At 40.7% G+C, this 20,086-nt stretch overlaps 1 protein-coding gene across 1 annotated transcript in view; it reads left to right on the forward strand.

Annotated features, from left to right (window-relative positions):
• LOC128643749 (glutamate-rich protein 3-like) overlaps positions 1-20,086 on the forward strand; it is a 160,579-nt gene that overhangs the window by 28,774 nt on the left and 111,719 nt on the right. Inside the window, exon 5 of the mRNA XM_053696570.1 lies at positions 16,184-16,312. Within this exon, the coding sequence (XP_053552545.1) occupies positions 16,184-16,312 (129 nt within the window). The remainder of the gene's footprint in view (positions 1-16,183; positions 16,313-20,086) is intronic.

Raw genomic sequence — 20,086 nt, forward strand, 5'->3', positions numbered from 1 at the left:
CCCCAGATAAAATCAAAGGCAGCAGCAGTCTGAGTCCTGATCAACACGCAGAAATTTGTCCAAAGTTGGCGGTGGACCGCCGAACACAGAGTCGGCGTCTGATGTCACTGTAGGAATCAGGATCCGGAGCGTCCCCCTTTAGGCCTCAACCTCTCAGCTGCAAATACTGTCAATGAAGGCAAACCACCCTTCACGATATCCCTACGCATTTTGTCCGGAACCCGGCCGGACTTCTTCAAGGGTAAAGTTTTCAAAAGTTCTATTTTCTATTTTGTGTTTTAATGGATTTAAATTCTCTACACAGCAGCATATTTAGAATTGGGATTTTACAAATGATTATGATTTGAAAGTTTCTTTGTAACTTTAACAAATTAGGATCATACTTTGTATATTTATGTGTACATTTTACAGATTACTTGAGGGACAGGGGAGTGTGAGGAATCAGTGTAACACCCTTGTATGTGTATATATGTTTAATCAGCCACTCAGTCTCACACCCCACTTCGGGTATTATTTCAAGAATAAACCCTGGTTTGCTCATAGACATGAGGGTGACCTACATAGGTCAAAGGTAGTGGAACAGTACTGCAAAGTACCTATACACTGATGAGTAAATGAAGAAAGCTAATCTAACTAAAAGCAGTATGTGAGAGGTATGTGTGTAAAGTAAAATACCAGTGCCCATAGAATAGAATAATTCAGCATTACATAAGTGTGTCTAATGTGGCTTGTAGCGTCACAGACATGAGCAGTGGTATAGCTACAGTTTAGGTATGGAATAGCACAAGCAAACTGTATGGAAGTAGATTGAAACTTAAATAGACACAATACCGTAAATATGTTGTGATCTCCGGAGCTGCTTGAGCTAACACACTGCAAGGCTTCAGGGAATCCTGTGTCTGAGTCTCAATTTCGGCGCGCCGCTCTGCAGAGTGACGTAACACGCTCCTGCGTGTTTGCGGTGCAGTACTGTGAGGAAAGGAAAACTGGTGAGAAAATGCAAATCATAAATTACCAATCAGATGGTAAAATTGAGGTCCGCTATTGAAGAGTAACAAGACGAAAATCCAGAATAGATGAATAAGACTTCAGGTTCCAATTTAGGAAAATTCTAAGAGTGGCTAGCATAAAGATTCCAGTGAATTCAAATTACCTAGCAACGTATGGTGTGCAAGGTAAGCTAAAATAGGAAGTGCCGGTCACATGATGTAACAGTTAAAGTGACAGTATGACGATCACCTGTATCCTGACAGCATACCCCCCTCAAGAAGTCCCCTACCCATCAAGGGTGAGGGCGGTCAGGATGACGACGATGGAAGAGGGAAACCAAGCGAGGAGCGGAGATGTTGGGAACAGGTTCCCATGAATCTTCGTCAGGTCCATAGTCCTTCCAACGGACAAGGTACTGTAAGGCACGTCTGTAGAAACGAGAATCAAGTATATCTGCAACCTCGTAGGATTTTAAATCCGGATCAGGAATGGGAAGAGATGTCTGCGTGACAGGAGTTCTTGTAGGTAGGTGAGGTTTAAGCAAGGAAACATGGAAGGTGGGATGAATTTTAAATGATGGTGGTAAATCCAAAGTAACAGCATTTAAGTTAATAACCCTGATGATTTTGTAAGGACCGATGAAAAGACTGCCCAATTTCTTACTAGGAATTTGTAGTTTGAGGTTCTTTGTAGATAACCAAACTAGATCTCCAGGTTTGTACGAAGGTGGCTGAGATCTCCTTAGATCGTAGTAATGTTTCTGCTTGGCTTGGGCTAACGTTAGAGTTTCTTGTAGTAGCTTAAAGATTTGCTTCAAGCTATTTACAGATTCTGTTACCATAGGAGAAATGTTGTCATTCCTGTGTAGTAGATGATAAGTAGGGTGATAGCCATAATTGACGTAAAAAGGAGTAAGCTTAGTTGAAGAATTAATAGTGTTGTTAAAAGAGAATTCAGCAGTTGGAATAAAAGCATACCAGTCGTCTTGTTGGAAGTTGCAAAAACATCTAAGGTATTGCTCAAGAGTCTGATTTGTCCTCTCGGTCTGACCGTTTGACTGGGGATGGTATGCTGAAGTAAGATGCCTGTCGATGTTCAACGACTTGCAAAGATGAATCCAAAATTTTGAAGTAAATTGGGACCCCCTGTCAGTTGTCACAGAATCAGGGAGTCCATGAAGCCGTACTATATGTTTTAGGAAAGCTTGAGCTGTTTCTGATGCAGTAGGAAGTCCTAACATGGGAATAAAATGGGCCATTTTGGAGAACTGGTCAACCACAACTAATATGGTGTTATGGTTAGATGAAGTAGGAAGTTCCACAATGAAATCCATAGCAATATGCCGCCACGGCCTGTCCGCTATAGGTAGAGATAGAAGGTGGCCATAAGGCCTGATATGTGAAGGTTTGGAAGTAGTGCATACAGAACAAGTTCGAACATAATGTTTCACACTGTTTGCAAGTCCAGGCCACCAGAAATCCCTTTGGATGAGATGTATCATTTTCCGAATTCCAGGGTGTCCGGAGAGAGGAGCTTCATGTGCATTGCGCAACACTGTATCTCTGATAGCCTGAGGAACAAATATTTTCCCCCCTGAATGGTAAAGACCCTGAGAATCCTTTTGTAGTCGTAAACTTTGTATACTTGCATCCCTCCTCTGGTGTTTCCGAAAATAAGCAACTTGGTGCACGGTTATACCAATAAATTTATGTGGTGGGATTATAGTATCCTGTATATACTGCTTGGAAGGTCTGGAAGTGGATCTAGAAAGAGCATCAGCCTTTTGGTTTCTAGAAGCTGGCCGGTAGGTGATAAAGAAGTTAAATTGAGTAAAGAAAAGGCTCCACCGAACTTGACGAGCAGACAATGTTTTATTAGTCTTTAAATACTGCAAGTTCCTGTGGTCGGTATAGATAATGATGGGATGGCTAGCACCTTCCAGTAGATGCCTCCAAAATTCAAGAGCCGCCTTGATTGCTAAGAGCTCCTTTTCGCCAATAGAGTAATTAAGTTCGACGTTATTCATAGTTCTTGAATAATATGCTACTGGATGTAAAGGTTCGTCCTCCGAATGTTTTTGGGAGAGAATAGCGCCTAGGGCATAGTCCGAAGCATCCACTTCGAGAAAGAACTGCTTGTCAGGATCTGGAAATTGAAGAATTGGAGTGGTGACAAACCTTTCCTTAAGTATTCGGAAAGATTGATCCGCTTGAGGAGTCCAAAGAAATTTGCTTGATTTTCTTGTAAGTGCAGTGAGAGGTTTTACTATTGCTGAGAAGTCTTTAATGAACTTCCTATAAAAGTTGGAGAAGCCCAAAAATCTCTGTACATCCTTTTTGGAAGATGGTGGGGGCCAGTTGGTAATGGCCTCTACTTTTTTTAATTCCATCTTAATACCACCAGGTGAAATGTGGTAACCAAGGAATGTGATAGTCTCGGAATGGAAGATACATTTCTCCAATTTAGCAAATAGTTGATTCTCTCTGAGTCTGAGTAAAACGGTCCTGACATGATTAATGTGATGGTCAAAGGTATCTGAATATATAAGGATATCATCCAAATAGATGACAACACATGTGTCAAGTAGGTCCTGAAAGAGATGATTGATAAAATATTGGAACGTGGCAGGTGCGTTGCACAACCCGAATGGCATTACAAGATATTCATAAAGGCCATATCGGGTGCGGAACGCTGTGAGCCACTCGTCTCCCTCTCTTATCCTGACCAAATTGTATGCACCTCGTAAGTCAAGCTTAGTGTATATTTTGGCACCCTGAAGTCGTTCAATCAACTCCGGGATAAGGGGGAGAGGATATCGATTCTTGATTGTACACTTGTTGAGATCCCTGTAGTCAATGATTGGTCTGAGGGTGTCATCCTTATTTCGGACAAAGAACATTCCGGCACCTGCCGGTGAAGATGATGGCCTAATGAAGCCTTTTTCTAAATTCTCATTGAGATATTGTTTCAAATGAGTGAGCTCAGGCTGTGAGAGAGGATAGACATGTCCTACAGGGATCTTTGAACCGGGTATGAGATCTATTGGACAATCAAATGGTCTATGGGGCGGCAAAGCTTGAGCTTGTTTTTTGTCAAACACATCTTTCAAATCTGAGTACTCTTGTGGGATCAATTGTGTAGTGGACTGAAACAGAATAGGTACAGACCTGCAGTTAGTAATACAGAACTGTGAATCAAAGGTGAGAGTGCCATGTAGCCAATTTATGGTGGGCTGGTGATGTTTCAGCCAATTAAATCCCAAGATTAAAGGAAAAAGAGGTGAGTGTATAACATCAAAGGAGTGAACTTCAGTATGACCATTAGGGAAAATTAACTGTAAAGGTCGAGTGTGGTGCAATATAGGACCTGAATTAATTAAAGAGCCATCTACAACACGAATTACAAGTGATACAGATTTTTTTATTAGTGGAATTTTGTTCATGTGCACAAAAGTGGAATCAATAAAGCAGTTTGTGGCTCCTGAATCAATCACCGCCTCCGCGGATACCACCTGATGATCCCACTGTAGAGAAACAGAATGGTTAAAATGTGAAGAATTTTTTAAAACATTTTTATGCACAAGCTCAAGTTTATGCCGAACATGCTTACCCTTTCTTGATTTTAACAGGGTTGGGCATTCCTTTACGGTGTGATCCTTGGAGGCACAGTAAAGGCAAAGGTTGTTTAACCGGCGTCTAATCTTTTCCTCCGGCTTGAGTGGTCCACGAATGAAAGCAATATCCATAGGTTCATCCTGGTTCTTAGGAGTACTGAAGGAACTAGAGCTATTTGATTTCCTATGAAGAAGGTCTGCTGTGCCCCTTTCATGTTTCCTTTCTCTGAGTCGACGGTCTATATTGATCGTGAGAGTCATTAAATTCTCCAGGTTATCAGGCATGTCTATACGGGCCAATTCATCTTTCAATAAATCTGATAATCCAATGCGGAATTGGTTTTTTAAGGCTGGGGTGTTCCATAAGGTATCAGGGGCCCACCTCTTAAACTCAGCTATGTATTCTTCTACAGGACGACGTGCTTGTTTGAGGGATCTGATAGCTGTTTCTGCAGTAGTCTGCTTATCATGGTCCTCATATAGAAGAGACATAGCTGAGAAAAAGGACTCAAGGGAATCGAGTATGGGGTCGTCAGTCTCATAGTAGGTATTCGCCCAACTCTTTGGTTCACCCCTCAAATAAGAAATAACTGTCAGAACTTTTATTCTATCAGTCGGGTAACTCCGTGGTTTTAAAGAAAAATAGAGAGTGCAGGAGTTTTTGAAATCACGAAATTGTGTTCTGTCCCCAGAAAATTTGTCAGGAGGACAAGGTATAGGCTCAGGAGGTGGGGCTTCAGTAGTGAGAGGTTTATGCTGTGCTTGATCGCGTATGAACTTACGCAGCTCTAAGTTTTCTGCTTGCATTTCTCTCAGCCCTTGTATCATGAGATCCATGTTTTGTGCAAGTGTTCCAACACGGTTAGTCAATTCTGCTATATCCATGTTCTGTAAATGAGAATATAGATATATATATACAGGGTGATCTGTTTTTTAGGCTAGGTAATATGTGAGGAATCAGTGTAACACCCTTGTATGTGTATATATGTTTAATCAGCCACTCAGTCTCACACCCCACTTCGGGTATTATTTCAAGAATAAACCCTGGTTTGCTCATAGACATGAGGGTGACCTACATAGGTCAAAGGTAGTGGAACAGTACTGCAAAGTACCTATACACTGATGAGTAAATGAAGAAAGCTAATCTAACTAAAAGCAGTATGTGAGAGGTATGTGTGTAAAGTAAAATACCAGTGCCCATAGAATAGAATAATGCAGCATGACATAAGTGTGTCTAATGTGGCTTGTAGCATCACAGACATGAGCAGTGGTATAGCTACAGTTTAGGTATGGAATAGCACAAGCAAACTGTATGGAAGTAGATTGAAACTTAAATAGACACAATACCGTAAATATGTTGTGATCTCCGGAGCTGCTTGAGCTAACACACTGCAAGGCTTCAGGGAATCCTGTGTCTGAGTCTCAATTTCGGCGCGCCGCTCTGCAGAGTGACATAACACGCTCCTGCGTGTTTGCGGTGCAGTACTGTGAGGAAAGGAAAACTGGTGAGAAAATGCAAATCATAAATTACCAATCAGATGGTAAAATTGAGGTCCGCTATTGAAGAGTAACAAGACGAAAATCCAGAATAGATGAATAAGACTTCAGGTTCCAATTTAGGAAAATTCTAAGAGTGGCTAGCATAAAGATTCCAGTGAATTCAAATTACCTAGCAACGTATGGTGTACAAGGTAAGCTTAAATAGGAAGTGCCGGTCACATGATGTAACAGTTAAAGTGACAGTATGACGATCACCTGTATCCTGACAGGGAGTTCCCAGGGTGTATTTGAATAACAATTCTCATGATATTCTCTAAGCATCTTAGACTTGCAGATCTCACTGATTTATCTGGTCAGCTGTATGAAAGTGAAGTTTGCTCAAAATTCCCAATACACTTATTTAGCTGTCTGAAAAGTAAAGGGTACTAAACTAGAAGCAAATGGAAGTGAAATTGTAGTAAAAGTATTTGAGTTTAATTTGTATTTGCTGCAAAATTAGACTTTAGTTCAGTACCAGATGCCCTCATGTTAACCTCACTCTGCCATGTGAGATTCTCCATCCCAGAAAGCCTCATTACTTCCTAGGTAAGGCAGCTCTCATTTTTCTGGAACTTCCAGGATATATCTATTTTCTTAGAGAATTCGGTGAGTTTACCAATTGTGAAGTCCGCACTAATTTCTCTCCAAGATGTAGAATTTTTGATAATCGTGCCCTTTATGATTTCCACATGCTGAGCTTATTTATAAATAAAAAAATTCTAACCATGGTTCCAGAACGCACCAGAAAACCCACAGCCATTGTCTTGAGACTTCTTTACCTTTATAAAACAGACCTTGAAATATTTTACAATTCCAGATATTCATGTAAAATATTTTATAAAGGCATTTATTAACTATTGTGGTTGTAATAATGTTTTCCCATGTTGCTAGTGGTTCCTTTTAAATGTGCGAGATGTATATGTGCATTTTAATGGCAGGAACATCCACTAACAAAATGTTGGAAAAGATGGGTGAAATGACACTCAAGGGATTTTGAACATGAACTGGTCTTTATCATGTGGGTCTTTCAGTTGATCTTGGAAAAAACCAGGAGGCTGTAAGGTGAAAAATATAGTTTATTGCAAGTGTACAGGGAGATACCATAACAGGGTTGTTACAGAATCTGAGGGAGGGCACTCCTCACTCAGTATATATAATACAATTTGCGTCATATACACTTATAATACACAAACCAATAAGCATTAGTGGCTTTGTATGCATATAGATTACAAACCAATAAGCCTAAGTGGATATCTATCACCTAAGGCTTGATCAGCACGTGATCAGTTCATAAAGTACATTCTTAGCATGACTGCAACCTTACCATACCATATTTGTACCTTGTGTAACTGACATATAGGTCAGATGACTGCTGCTTGTTAAATACGGCAAGCAGGTTCTTGTGAGAACTTGCAGCTATAGGGGCTTTGATAAATCGATCCCATAGTGGTGAGCTACACTCAGGATGTATGTGTCTCCCATTTACATTGATAAGGGAAGTGCTAACTAAATTTATTGAGATAGTCATCTCTAAGCTAAGGGGCCCCACTGAACATTAAGACAGACAAACCTTTAACTCATTCCTCACCATTCACACACATAAAAGAAAACACTTACACCTAGATTAGAGTTTTGCACTATACCGGGTGCGTAAAGAATGCAAAAAATGAGCTTTATCACACTTTTCATAGCGCTGCGATTACGAGTTACTGAAAAACCTCCTTGTGCTGTGTGGTATGGTGCGTTAAGCTCCATACCGCACAAAATCCAAGGGCTGAGTTTACGTGCTCATGCACGCTTTCCCCCACAGACACCAATGGGGAGAAGGTGTCAGAAAAAAACTATCACCTGCGATCCCGGAATGGCAAATCACCGTAACGCAACCTCATTAATGTCTATGGGGAAAATAAAGTTATTTTAAAACCTAACACCCTAACATAAAACCCTAATCTAAATACCCCTAATCTGCCGCACCCCAACGTCGCCGACACTAAATAAAATGGTTAACCCCTAATCCGCTGCTCATCGACATCGCCAACACTAAATAAAATAACCCCTAATCCGCCGCCCCCGACATTACCAACACTAAATTAACCCCTAAACCGCTGGCCCCCCACATTGCCAACCCTATAATAAACTATTAACCCCTAAACCATAGGCCCCCACATCGCCAACACTATAATAAACTATTAACCCCTAAACCGACGGTCCCCCACATCGCCAACACTATAATAAACTATTAACCCCTAAACCGCCAGCCCCCCACATCGCAACTAATAAACTAAACCTATTAACCCCTAAACTGCCAGCCCCCCACATCGCAACTAATAAACTAAACCTATTAACTCCTTAACCGCCGGCCCCCTATATCGCAAAACACTAAATTAAACTATTAACCCCTAAACCTAAAACCCCTTAACTTTAAATTAAAATTACAATATAATTATCTTAAAATAAATAAAAACTTACCTGTGAAATAAAAAAAAAAACTAAGATTAAACTATAAGTTAAACTAACATAACTATTCTAATAAAATTAAATAAACTACAAATTAAAAATCCTAAATTACAAATTTAAATAAACCTTACACTACAAAAAAAATTAAAAAATCTAACATTACAAAAAAAACTAAAATTATGAAGAATAAAAACACTAGATTATAAAAAATAAAAAAAGCAAAATGATCCAAAATAATAAAAATTATACCTAATCTAATAGCCCTATAAAAACAAAAAAGCCACCCCAAAATAAAAACACCCCCTAACCTAACAATAAACTACCAATAGCCCTTAAAAGGGCCTTTTGTAGGGCATTGCCATAAGTTAAACAGCTCTATTACCTAACAGTACCCTCCCACCCAACCAACCCCCAAAAATAAAAAACCCTAAGTCTAAAAAAAAACAAAACTAAGCTACTCATTGCCCTTAAAGGGGCATTTGTATGGGCATTGCCCTTAAAAGGGCAATCAGCTCTTTTACAATCAGTTCTTTTACTGCCCAAAGCCCTAAATCTAAAAACACCCACAAAATAAAAAAAAAGCCTAACACAAACCCCGGGAAATCTAGTCACAGTTCCTGAAGTCTGGACATCCATTTTTATCCAGGCGGCAAGAAGTCTTCATCCAGGCGACGATATCTACATCCATCGCGGGGGGCAACTTCTTTCTTCATCCCGGTGGCGTGGAGCTGTGGAGGTGGCGCAGACATCCAGCTTGGAGGATCCTCTTCATACGATCACCACTGTACACTGAAGCTTGAATGCAAGGTACCCGTTTAAATATGGGGTACCTTGCATTCCTATTGGCTGACATTTTCAAAACAGCCAATAGAATGAGAGCTACTGAAATCCTATTGGCTTTTCAATTCAGCCAATAGCATTTCAGTAGCTCACATCCTATTGGCTGATTCTCATTTTAGTTATGAATTTTGTGAAACATTTTTGTTTGACAAAAACCATAACTACTGGTCTCAGATCGCAGAATGGATTGTGTCGGTATAGGCTGTAATGCAAGCATTTTAGCTGGACCACACAACCTGTAATACAGCACAATGGACGTTGGATTACAGGCTAAAATGCTTGCGGTATACCACTGTGACTCGTAATATGGGTTACCTGCCATTCCATGCTGTCAGGGTGCCAGGAATCAGACTGAGACGAGAAGTCTAAAAATAATAAAAAGTCCACAAGTCAAATAACAAGCAAGGAGTCAAAACCAGAGCTGGTAGTCAGACGAGCTGAGTTAGGAGCCAAAGCAAATAGTCAGGCGAGCCAGAATCAGGAACAAAGAAAACAGCAGAGTGAGGAACAAGCCAGGGATCAGGAACCAGGAAGGACGTCAGGCAGCCAGGTAATACACAGGAACTCTCACAAACAGGTCTGAGACAACACAAAGGCAAAGCATACTGAACAGAGGCCCTTTAAATAATAAGTGATGACATCACAATTCTGAGACTGCATCCTGTCTCACATGGATGATGCACACCAGTCTGGCCATAAAAGGAAGTGTAGGAAATGAGCAGCATCCCCCACAATGCACCATAGTCCGGAAGAGAGGTGAGTAAAATGGCTGCCAGCAGCACATGGCAGACAACAGGGAAAAAACCCTGACAGTACCCTCCCCTCCACGACCCCTCCCCTGCGGGAGGACAAAAGGCTTATCGGGGAAACGGGCATGGAAGGCACGGAGGAGCGTGGGAGCATGGACATCAGAGGAGGGAACACAAGAACGCTCCTTCGGACCATAGCCCCTCCAGTGAACCAAATACTGTACACGGCCCCTGGACATACGAGAGTCAATAATGCTGCTGACCTCATACTCCTCATGGTTGTCAACAAAGATAGAATGGGGATGAGGCAACACAGTGGTAAACCAATTACAAACCAATGGTTTCAAGAGGGAGACATGAAAAACATTGGAGATGCGCATAGCAGGAGGAAGGTCAAGAGCGTAGGCCACAGGATTAACCCGTCGGAGTATTTGAAAAGAACCAACATAACGGGGAGCCAATTTATTGGAAGGCACACGAAGGATCAAGTTGCGGGAGGACAGCCAAACTCTCTCACCAACCTGGTAGGAAGGTGCAGGCAGATGCCTACGATCAGCCTGGAACATTTGGCACTGCATAGAACGATGAAGGCAATCCTGAATCTGCACCCACATGGAACGGATTTGCCGGAGATGCTCCTCCAAAGCCGGAATACCCTGAGACATGAATGAATCGGGCAACAAGGATGGTTGAAACCCATAATTCGCCATGAACGGGGATAACTTGGAGGAAGCATTAATAGCACTATTACGAGCAAACTCTGCCCAAGGTAGCAGTTCAGACCAATTATTGTGGTGATCTGAGACATAGCAACGGGGGAACTGTTCCAGAGCTTGATTAGACCGTTCCGCAGCCCCATTGGATTGAGGGAGATATGCAGAGGAGAAGGAAAGCTGGATCCCCATTTGAGCACAAAAGGAACGCCAAAATCTGGAGACAAACTGGCTACCCCGGTCCGACACTATCTCCTTGGGTAACCCATGTAAACGGAAGACCTCCCGTTCAAAAATTGAAGCAAGCTCCTGAGCAGTAGGCAGCTTCATCAAGGGAATGCAATGTGACATTTTAGAAAAAAAACGGTCAACCACCATAAGGATAACAGTATTGCCATTGGAAACAGGGAGCTCGACAATGAAGTCCATGGAAAGATGTGTCAAAGGATGCTCACCATTAGCAATAGGTTGAAGAAGACCCACAGGAATAAGTAGAGGAGTCTTATTCTGTGCACAAACTGAGCAGGAGGCAACATGCGCAGCAATATCAGAACGAAGACCTGGCCACCAGAATTGTCGAGTGACAGACCAAATCATTTGGTTCTTGCCTGGGTGACCTGCGGCTTTAGGATAGTGGTAAGTGTGCAAAATTTTAGTTAGAAGATTCTCAGGAACAAAACATTAACCACTAGGTTTCTCAGGAGGTGCATTGGTTTGTGCAGCCAGGATCTCCTCCCCCAAGGGAGAAGTCAAATTAGCACGTATGGTAGCCAAAATATGGTCAGGAGGTATAACAGGAGTAGGTACAGACTCCTCCTTGGACAGAGGCGAAAATTGTCGAGAGAGGGCATCAGCCCTAACATTCTTACTACCAGGCAGGTAGGAGACCACATAATTAAACCGAGATAAAAATAGCGCCCATCTGACCTGTCGGGGCGACAAACGTTATGCTTCAGATAGATAAGTTAAATTCTTGTGGTCAGTAAGAATGAGCACTGGCACACTAGTACCCTCGAAAAGATGCCTCCATTCCTTGAGTGACAAAATTATGGCCAGTAATTCCCTGTCACCAATTTCATAATTGCACTCCGCTGGAGACAATTTCTTAGCGAAGAAACCACACGGATGCAAGGAACCGTCAGGCGTAGGACGTTGAGACAAGAGGGCACCTACTCCAGTCTCAGACGCATCGACCTCAAGAACGAAAGGGTTAGGATGAGCCAGAACTGGAGGGGCAGCAAAGGCAGTCTTAAGACTATCAAAGGCCTTAATGGCAGTAGGTGACCAATGAAGTGGATCATTCTCTTTACGGGTCATGTCTGTGATAGGTTTGACCAAGGAAGAAAAGTTTTTAATAAACTTTCTGTAGTAATTGGCGAACCCCAAAAAACGTTGAATAGACCGAAGACCAACTGGGCGAGGCCACTGCAGAACTGCAGATAACTTGTCAGGATCCATGGAGAACCCTGCAACGGAGATAACATAACCTAGGAAGGTTACTTGAGTCTGATGGAACTCACATTTCTCGAGTTTACAAAACAGGCCGTTCTCGCGTAGTCTCTGAAGAACCCGTGTAACATCAGAATGATGAGCCTCAAGTGTGGGTGAGTGTATGAGGATGTCGTCTAAGTACACCACAACACACTGTTGCAACATATCTCGTAGGACATCATTAATAAATTCCTGAAAAACAGCAGGAGCATTACATAGGCCAAAGGGCATTACAAGATACTCATAATGGCCGCTCCTGGTGTTAAATGCTGTTTTCCATTTGTGACCCTCCTTAATCCTAACGAGATTGTACGCTCCTCTCAAATCAAGTTTAGTAAAGACCGTAGCTCCCTTGAGGTGGTCAAAGAGTTCCGTAATGAGCGGAATAGGGTAAGCATTCTTAATGGTAAGACGATTAAGACCCCTATAATCGATACATGGTCTTAACTCGCCACCCTTTTTCTTCACAAAGAAGAAGCCAGCCCCTGCAGGAGAGCAGGATTTGCAGATGATTCCCCGCAACAGAGCATTGGCAACATACTCCTCCATAGCACAATTCTCTGCAACAGACAGAGGGTACACCCGGCCCCGAGGAGGAATGGCTCCGGGTTGCAGGTCTATGGCACAATCGTAAGACCACGTACCAAGGAGGCAACGTACCGGCACGCACCTTGTCAAACACGTCTAGGAACTCTCGGTACTCCTCTGGCAATTGAGATACCGAAAAAAGTGCACAAGACTTTAACTGGTTTCCGAAGACAAGTGGAAATACATTTTGGGGACCACAACAAAATTTCAGACCTGCGTCAGTCGAGACTGGGATTGTGCTTTTGGAGCCAGGGATAACCCAGAACATCTGGAAAATGCGGAGAGTGTATCACCTGGAACTGGAGGGTTTCAAAATGGATAGCCCCAACAGCCATGGACAATGGAGCAGTTTTGTGAGTAACGAGTGCGGGCTGAAGGGGCCTGCCATCAATGGCCTCAAAAGCAAGCGAAACGGACCGAGGCAAAACAGGAATGGAGTGCTTTGATACAAAAGCACTGTCAATGAAATAGCCCGCAGCACTGGAGTCAACAAGAGCCTGAGTGACTATGGAGGAGTCCACCCAGGAAAGGACAACCGTGACAAAAGGTTTCTCCTTAAGCGGTTCCGGGGACGAGGATAAACCACCCAAGGTCTGCCCCCGACAGGACCTTAGGTGTGAGCGTTTCCCAGCCGTGTAGGACAAGACTTCAAAAGGTGGCCCTGTAACCCACAATAGAGGCAGAGCCCCTCCCTCCTCCTAAAGGCCCTCTCCGCCGCGGAGAGATGCATGAATCCCAACTGCATTGGCTCAGCAGTACCTGGTGACTCGGGACCAGGAGGCATGGGAGGAGAGGGAGGCATGGGTGGGAACGAACACGTAGGAGACAACGGAACAGGAGGCTTCTGCAAGCGCTCCTTGAAAGAGGGCCTCTCTCTGAGTCTGATGTCAATTAGGATCAAAAAAGACACCAATGCCTCGAGATCCTTTGGTAAATCTCTGGCAGCAACTTCATCTTTAATCGCATCAGAGAGCCCATGAAAGAAGGCGGCAAGAAGGGCTTCATTGTTCCAACCTACCTCTGCGGCAAGCGTATGGAACTCAATAGCATAATGAGCAACAGATCTTGTACCTTGCTAAATGGACATGAGTCATTTAGCAGCAGAGGAGGAGCGAGCCGGAACATCAAATACCCTTCGAAAGGAGGCCACAAATTCAGGGTAATTTGAAATCACAGGTTTATTAGTCTCCCACTAGGGATTAGCCCAGGCAAGAGCTGTGTCAGAGAGTAACGAGATGAGAAATCCCACCTTAGCTCTGTCAGAGGGAAACGCCTGAGGTAACATCTCAAAGTAAATGCCCACCTGGTTCAAAAACCCTCTGCACTGAATAGGATCGCCTCCATATCGTTGAGGTAGAGGTGCAGAACCGGACATGCTCTTGGTAGGCATAGGTGCAGCAGCGGAAACAGGAGCAGCCATAACTTGCGGAACACTTTGGTCCAAATGTGCAGTGCGAGTCAGCAGGGTTTGCAGGGCTAGTGCAAATTGATCCAAGCGGTGATCCTGTTCATCCATCCTGGAAATGATGGCAGGTAAAGGTGTATTATTAGCACCATCAGGATTCATGGCCTTTGCGTAATGTCAGGGTGCCAGGAATCAGACTGAGACGAGAAGTGCAAAAATAATTACACCTTTATTAATAGCAAAAAATAATAAAAAGTCCACAAGTCAAATAACAAGCCAGGAGTCAAAACCAGAGCTGGTATTCAGACGAGCCGAGTCAGGAGCCAAAGCGAATAGTCAGACGAGCCGGAATCAGGAACAAGGAAAACAGCAGAGTCAGGAACAAGCCAGGGATCAGGAACCAGGAAGGACGTCAGGCAGCCAGGTAATACAAAGGAACTCTCACAAACAGGTCTGAGACAACGCAAAGGCAAAGCATACTGAACAGAGGCCCTTTAAATAATAAGTGATGACATCACAATTCTGAGACTGCATCCTGTTTCACATGGATGATGCACAAAAGTCTGGCCATAAAAGGAAGTGTAGGAAATGAGCAGCATCCCCCACAATGCACCATAGTCAGGAAGAGAGGTGAGTAAAATGGCTGCCAGCAGCACATGGCAAACAACAGGGAAAAAACCCTGACACACGCGCAATGGCCAATTTTCAGTGGTATAGCCGTACCGCACCAAAACGCAAAACTTGTAATCTAGCCCTTAGTTAGTAATGTTCATGTTGTAAGAAAAGGTAATATCCATCAATCATGAGACCCCCTTAGACCTCACAAGCATCTAGGAATATAACCCAATGATCCATTCCATCAGAATTCTTATGTAAAGGGCCTTGTTTGGTTTTTCAATAGGTATTCACATTTAAAGCCATTCTAGTACATTTATAAACCCGGCGATAACTCTTTTGTCACAAGGTTAGCTTAGAATTTTTTTTGCCTACGTACATATGTTCTCTTAAAGGGACATGGTACTCAAAAATGGTCTGTCAAAAAAATGAAAGAGCTACAGTTAAACACAATGAATATATATATATATATATATATATATATATATATATATATATATATATATATATATATATATATATATATATATTTCCTGTTCAAATAGGGTTAAGTAAGTAAAAGCTGTTTAAATTTAAAGTGAAATTATTAGGAAGTCCTGGTACTGGTCACTGGCTCATAGGGATAACTCTCACGCAAAAAAACATATTTCATTGAGCACTGGAACATCTGTTAAAAGCAAACAAACAAATAAACAAAAAATGCAAATAAGCATTTTGAAATGATCTCTGATAGGATGGAACAAAAAAAATTGAAGTATCGTCCTTTTTATCTGCATCTATTTTGAAATAGTTAAGAATAAGAAAATGTTAATGTTTGCAGATCCTTTAATATGGTGTAATTGTATTACCTTTTTGCTACTTTTTTATTTTGATACATTCTCTGTTTGTTGATAAAAATGTTAGCATATAAAACAACCGCTTTAACCCTTTCATGTATAGAAGTCTTTTAGATAGTTTTAATAAAAAATGTTTAGTTCCTTAGGCTAGTGGTATAGATTTATAAATAATTCAGTGTATTTTTGTTTGTATATATATATATATATATATATATATATATATATATATATATATATTTGTTTTTCTCATGCAAGATTAATCATTCTATTTTATAGATGAAAAAACATTTATAATGATTAAAATGTTAACATCCTACTGGAAATCTCAAAATGTGTTTATGTTTTAGGCGGATCATTCAAAAAAGGCAGAAGAAGAAACAATCCTGTTATTTTCACCTCATCCTCCAGCAGGCGCAAGATGTGGGCTCAGCCGCCAAATAGCAATTGAAGGGGAACGTTCTGATTCGTCAGACTCTGTGAGTACCGGGAAAAAGTTTAGCATCCTGATCAGAGATGACAAGAAAGGGACCTTACACTCCAACTAGAACCTATCATTGGGCAAGATTACAAGTAGAGAGCAAAATATCTCTTTAGCGAGGGCGATATTTGCGCTCCACTTAGTAATACCAGCACACGCAAATGTGTGCTGGTATTGCAAGTTAGGTGTAACGTAAACGCGACCTCGTGCTCGCATTGCACGGAAGCATTGTGCTCCCAGGAGCGCTCTTCCATAGGCTCCAATGGGAGCTTTATTCTGATGCCGTCAGACACAGCATCAGAACCTATGCACAGCCAAGGGGGTAAGTCGCGCAGCAATGGGCAGCAAATGTAAATGTATATGAATATGTAAATGAATATGTAAATATTTATCGGATATATGTTAATGGCTGTAATGTTGGTGTTGAATATTTATCAAGTTCCCTTATCTGTTGAATTTAATGTGTGTATTTTATTGTCAATATTTAATAAATTATGGCCTTGTGGATTGTGATCGCCAAAGTTGATGCTGTCCATGCATCAATCACTTCTTAAACTGCCCCATGCAGCAGTGTTATTTGATGACCCTCCTCTTCCTGCTCTTCATTGTAAACTTATGGTTAAAGGGACATTAAACCCAAATTTTTTCTTTCATGATTCAAATAGAGAATACCATTTTAAACAACTTTCTAATTTACTTCTATTATCTAAATTGCTTCATTCTCTTGATATTTTTTCCTGAAAAACATATCTAGATAGGCTCAGTAGCTTCTGATTGGTGGCTGCACATAGATGCCTCATGCGATTGGCTCACCAATGTGCATTGCTATTTCTTTAACAAAGAATATCTAAAGATTGCACCAAATTAGATAATAAAAGTAAATTGGAATGTTGTTTAAAATTGTATTCTCTATCTGAATCGTGAAATACATTTTTTGGGTTTAATGGTCCTTTAAAGGGACATTAAACCCAAAACATTTCTTTAATGATTCAGACAGAGAATACAATTTTAAACAAAATTCCAATTGATTTCTATTATCTAATTTGCTTCTTTCTTGAGATATTCTTTGTTGACGAAATAGCAATGCACATGGGTGAGCCATTAACACGAGTCATCTATGTGCTGCCACCAATCAGCGGCTACTGAGCCTATCTAGATATGCTTTTCAGGAAAGAATATCAAGAGAATGAAGCAATTTAGATAATAGAAGTAAATTAGAAAGTTGTTTAAAATTGTATGTTCTATCTGAATCATGAAAGAAAATGTTTGGGTTTAATGTCCCTTTAAGGCATGGGCAGTTGAAGTACACAGCCCTAGATAATAAAACAGGAGAGCTCTACATCTATCAAAATGCAATTGTAGAACCTGGCTAATCAAATCTCCCAATATCAAGTAAATAGAACACACTGTCGGTGTCTTGAGAGTTTTAGTTCATTCAGTGATTTATGTCTGATTAAATATTTTATGAAGGAGTCTTTAGAATGTGATGTCAACTAAGTTTTAGCTAAATTCTAAAACAAATTGGCGTGCACGATTGAATAAAGGTCTAGCTCTTGTATTGAAACAATGAGAAATATCACCTTACTAAGGTTGTTGACATAGCAGAATATTGTGCCCCACAAACTTAAAGGGACTCTGAACCCAAATTTTTTCTTTTGTAATTCAGAAAGAGCATGCAATTTTAAGCAACTTTCTAATTTACTCCTATTATCAATTTTTCTTCGTTCTCTTGCTATCATTATTTGAAAAAGAAGGCAACTAAGCTTTTTTTTGGTTTCAGAACTCTGGACAGCACTTTTTTATTGGTGGATGAATTTATCCACCAATCAGCAAGGACAACCCAGGTTGTTCACCAAAAATGGGCCGGCATCTAAACTTACATTCTTGCATTTAAAATAAAGATACCAAGAGAATGAAGAAAATTAGAAATTTGCTTAAAATTTCATGCTCAATCTGAATCACGAAAGAAAATTTTTGGGTACAGTGTCCCTTTAAAACTTCACCAGACACCACCGATTGCAGGATGTATCACCTAAATTATTTATGGCTCCCTATAGGAAAAATACATGGCAGTGGGGCATCATAACAAGTACATTATGTGACAAAGCAAGGAAATACAGCATGGAACCCAATTAAACTCAAAATGTATTTTCCCCTAAAATGTTTAATTATGCATAATAACAATGTTGTGAAACACTATCATTATTTAGATTTGATTGCTTTTTTTCAAGTTAATGTTGACAATTGTGGATTTTTTTCCCTCTGCCCCAGGAAAGCTAATGTGCGTCCTGAAGATGTAAGAGATCTAACCCTGCAACATTGTTCACAGTGCTTGCTTAACCTGTGTAGTAGCTCCTTTATACAGTATATGTCTGCAGAAACAGAGATACTGGAGATGTTTGTTTTAAAGGTTTATCCCTGAACTGCAAAACAACATCATTTTCGCTAATAAAATTACAGATTAAAAACTTTTAAAACATTTATTTTCAATTTAGATTGGTTGGAATGCAGTGCGATATGCTATTTATAAAATAAAATACTTCGAAAACAACAGAAGAGTCACAAAATAAAACACACAGAGTAAGAACATTCTATAACACACTAACAGGAATGCAACATGGTATTCCAGTAGGAACACACCCACTGCAAAGTTGAACTCTGCTGCTGCCTCTTGTTTTCAAAGTGTACAGCAGTATTTAAATATTCAGTATAGGAAGCAGTTTTATCAGGCAAAAGTAGCTATTTCAAATGACATAAAAATAAAGGTAACACAAGCTATTTGTAAACAACTTTAAAAAAAAATCAGCAGCTTAAAAGGGTCATATAGTACATAGTAACATAGTTTACGGGTACAGTGTCCTTTTAACTGTAAACCTAACATTAAAGGGACATTAAATAATTTTTTCATGTATGCATCAGACAATAATCACTGCACTGCCTAACATCTGAATCCAAAACAACTGTTTAAGAATCATTTTAAATTATTTTGTTCATACAACTTTCATTGTTTTGTAGTCCAGTGACATACACCTTGAAAAGCTTATTGAATGTTCTTTATCTTCTCTCCTTTGCTTTCGTCCAATGACGGGCAGATATAAATCAGCCCCTGCACATATCAACCAATCACTGTTCGCTGTGTAGGAGGGTTAAGGTCCTTCATCACATGGAATGCAATCCAGTCTCCTTGGGGGAGTAGAAAAACTATAGTTTTCAAATTTTAAAGGGACAGGAAACCCCAATATTTTCTTTCATGATTTGGATAGAACATACAATTTTAAACAACTTCCCAATCTACTTCTATTAACAAAATTGCTTCATTCTCTTGTTATCATTTGCTGAAGGAGCATCATTGTACTACTGGTAGCTAGCTGAACACATCAAGTTAGCCAATCACAAGAGACAAATGTGTGCAGGCACCAATCAGCAGCTAGCTCCCACTAGTGTAGGATATGTGCATATTCTTTTTCAACAAGGGATACCAAGAGAACGAAGCACATTTAAAAATAGAAGTGAATTGAAAAGTGTCTTAAAATGACATGCTCTATCTGAATCCTGCAAGTTTAATTTTGTCTTTCCTATGCCTTTAAATGCAGGGGAATCAGGCAAAATAAATTATGAAAGGGCATTGCAAACTTTTTTCACTAATTAATAAAAAAACATGTAAATGTCCCTTTAAGCCTAACCCTTTCCTAATCTAATGTATTTTGATTTTGTGCTGCGCTAGGCACTAATAAATCTGTTTTCCCCTGACCTTTGCAACCCCAAAAATGTA

The sequence above is a fragment of the Bombina bombina genome, unplaced genomic scaffold (genome assembly GCF_027579735.1).
Source record: "Bombina bombina isolate aBomBom1 unplaced genomic scaffold, aBomBom1.pri scaffold_716, whole genome shotgun sequence".
NCBI classification, from domain to species: Eukaryota; Metazoa; Chordata; class Amphibia; order Anura; family Bombinatoridae; genus Bombina; species Bombina bombina.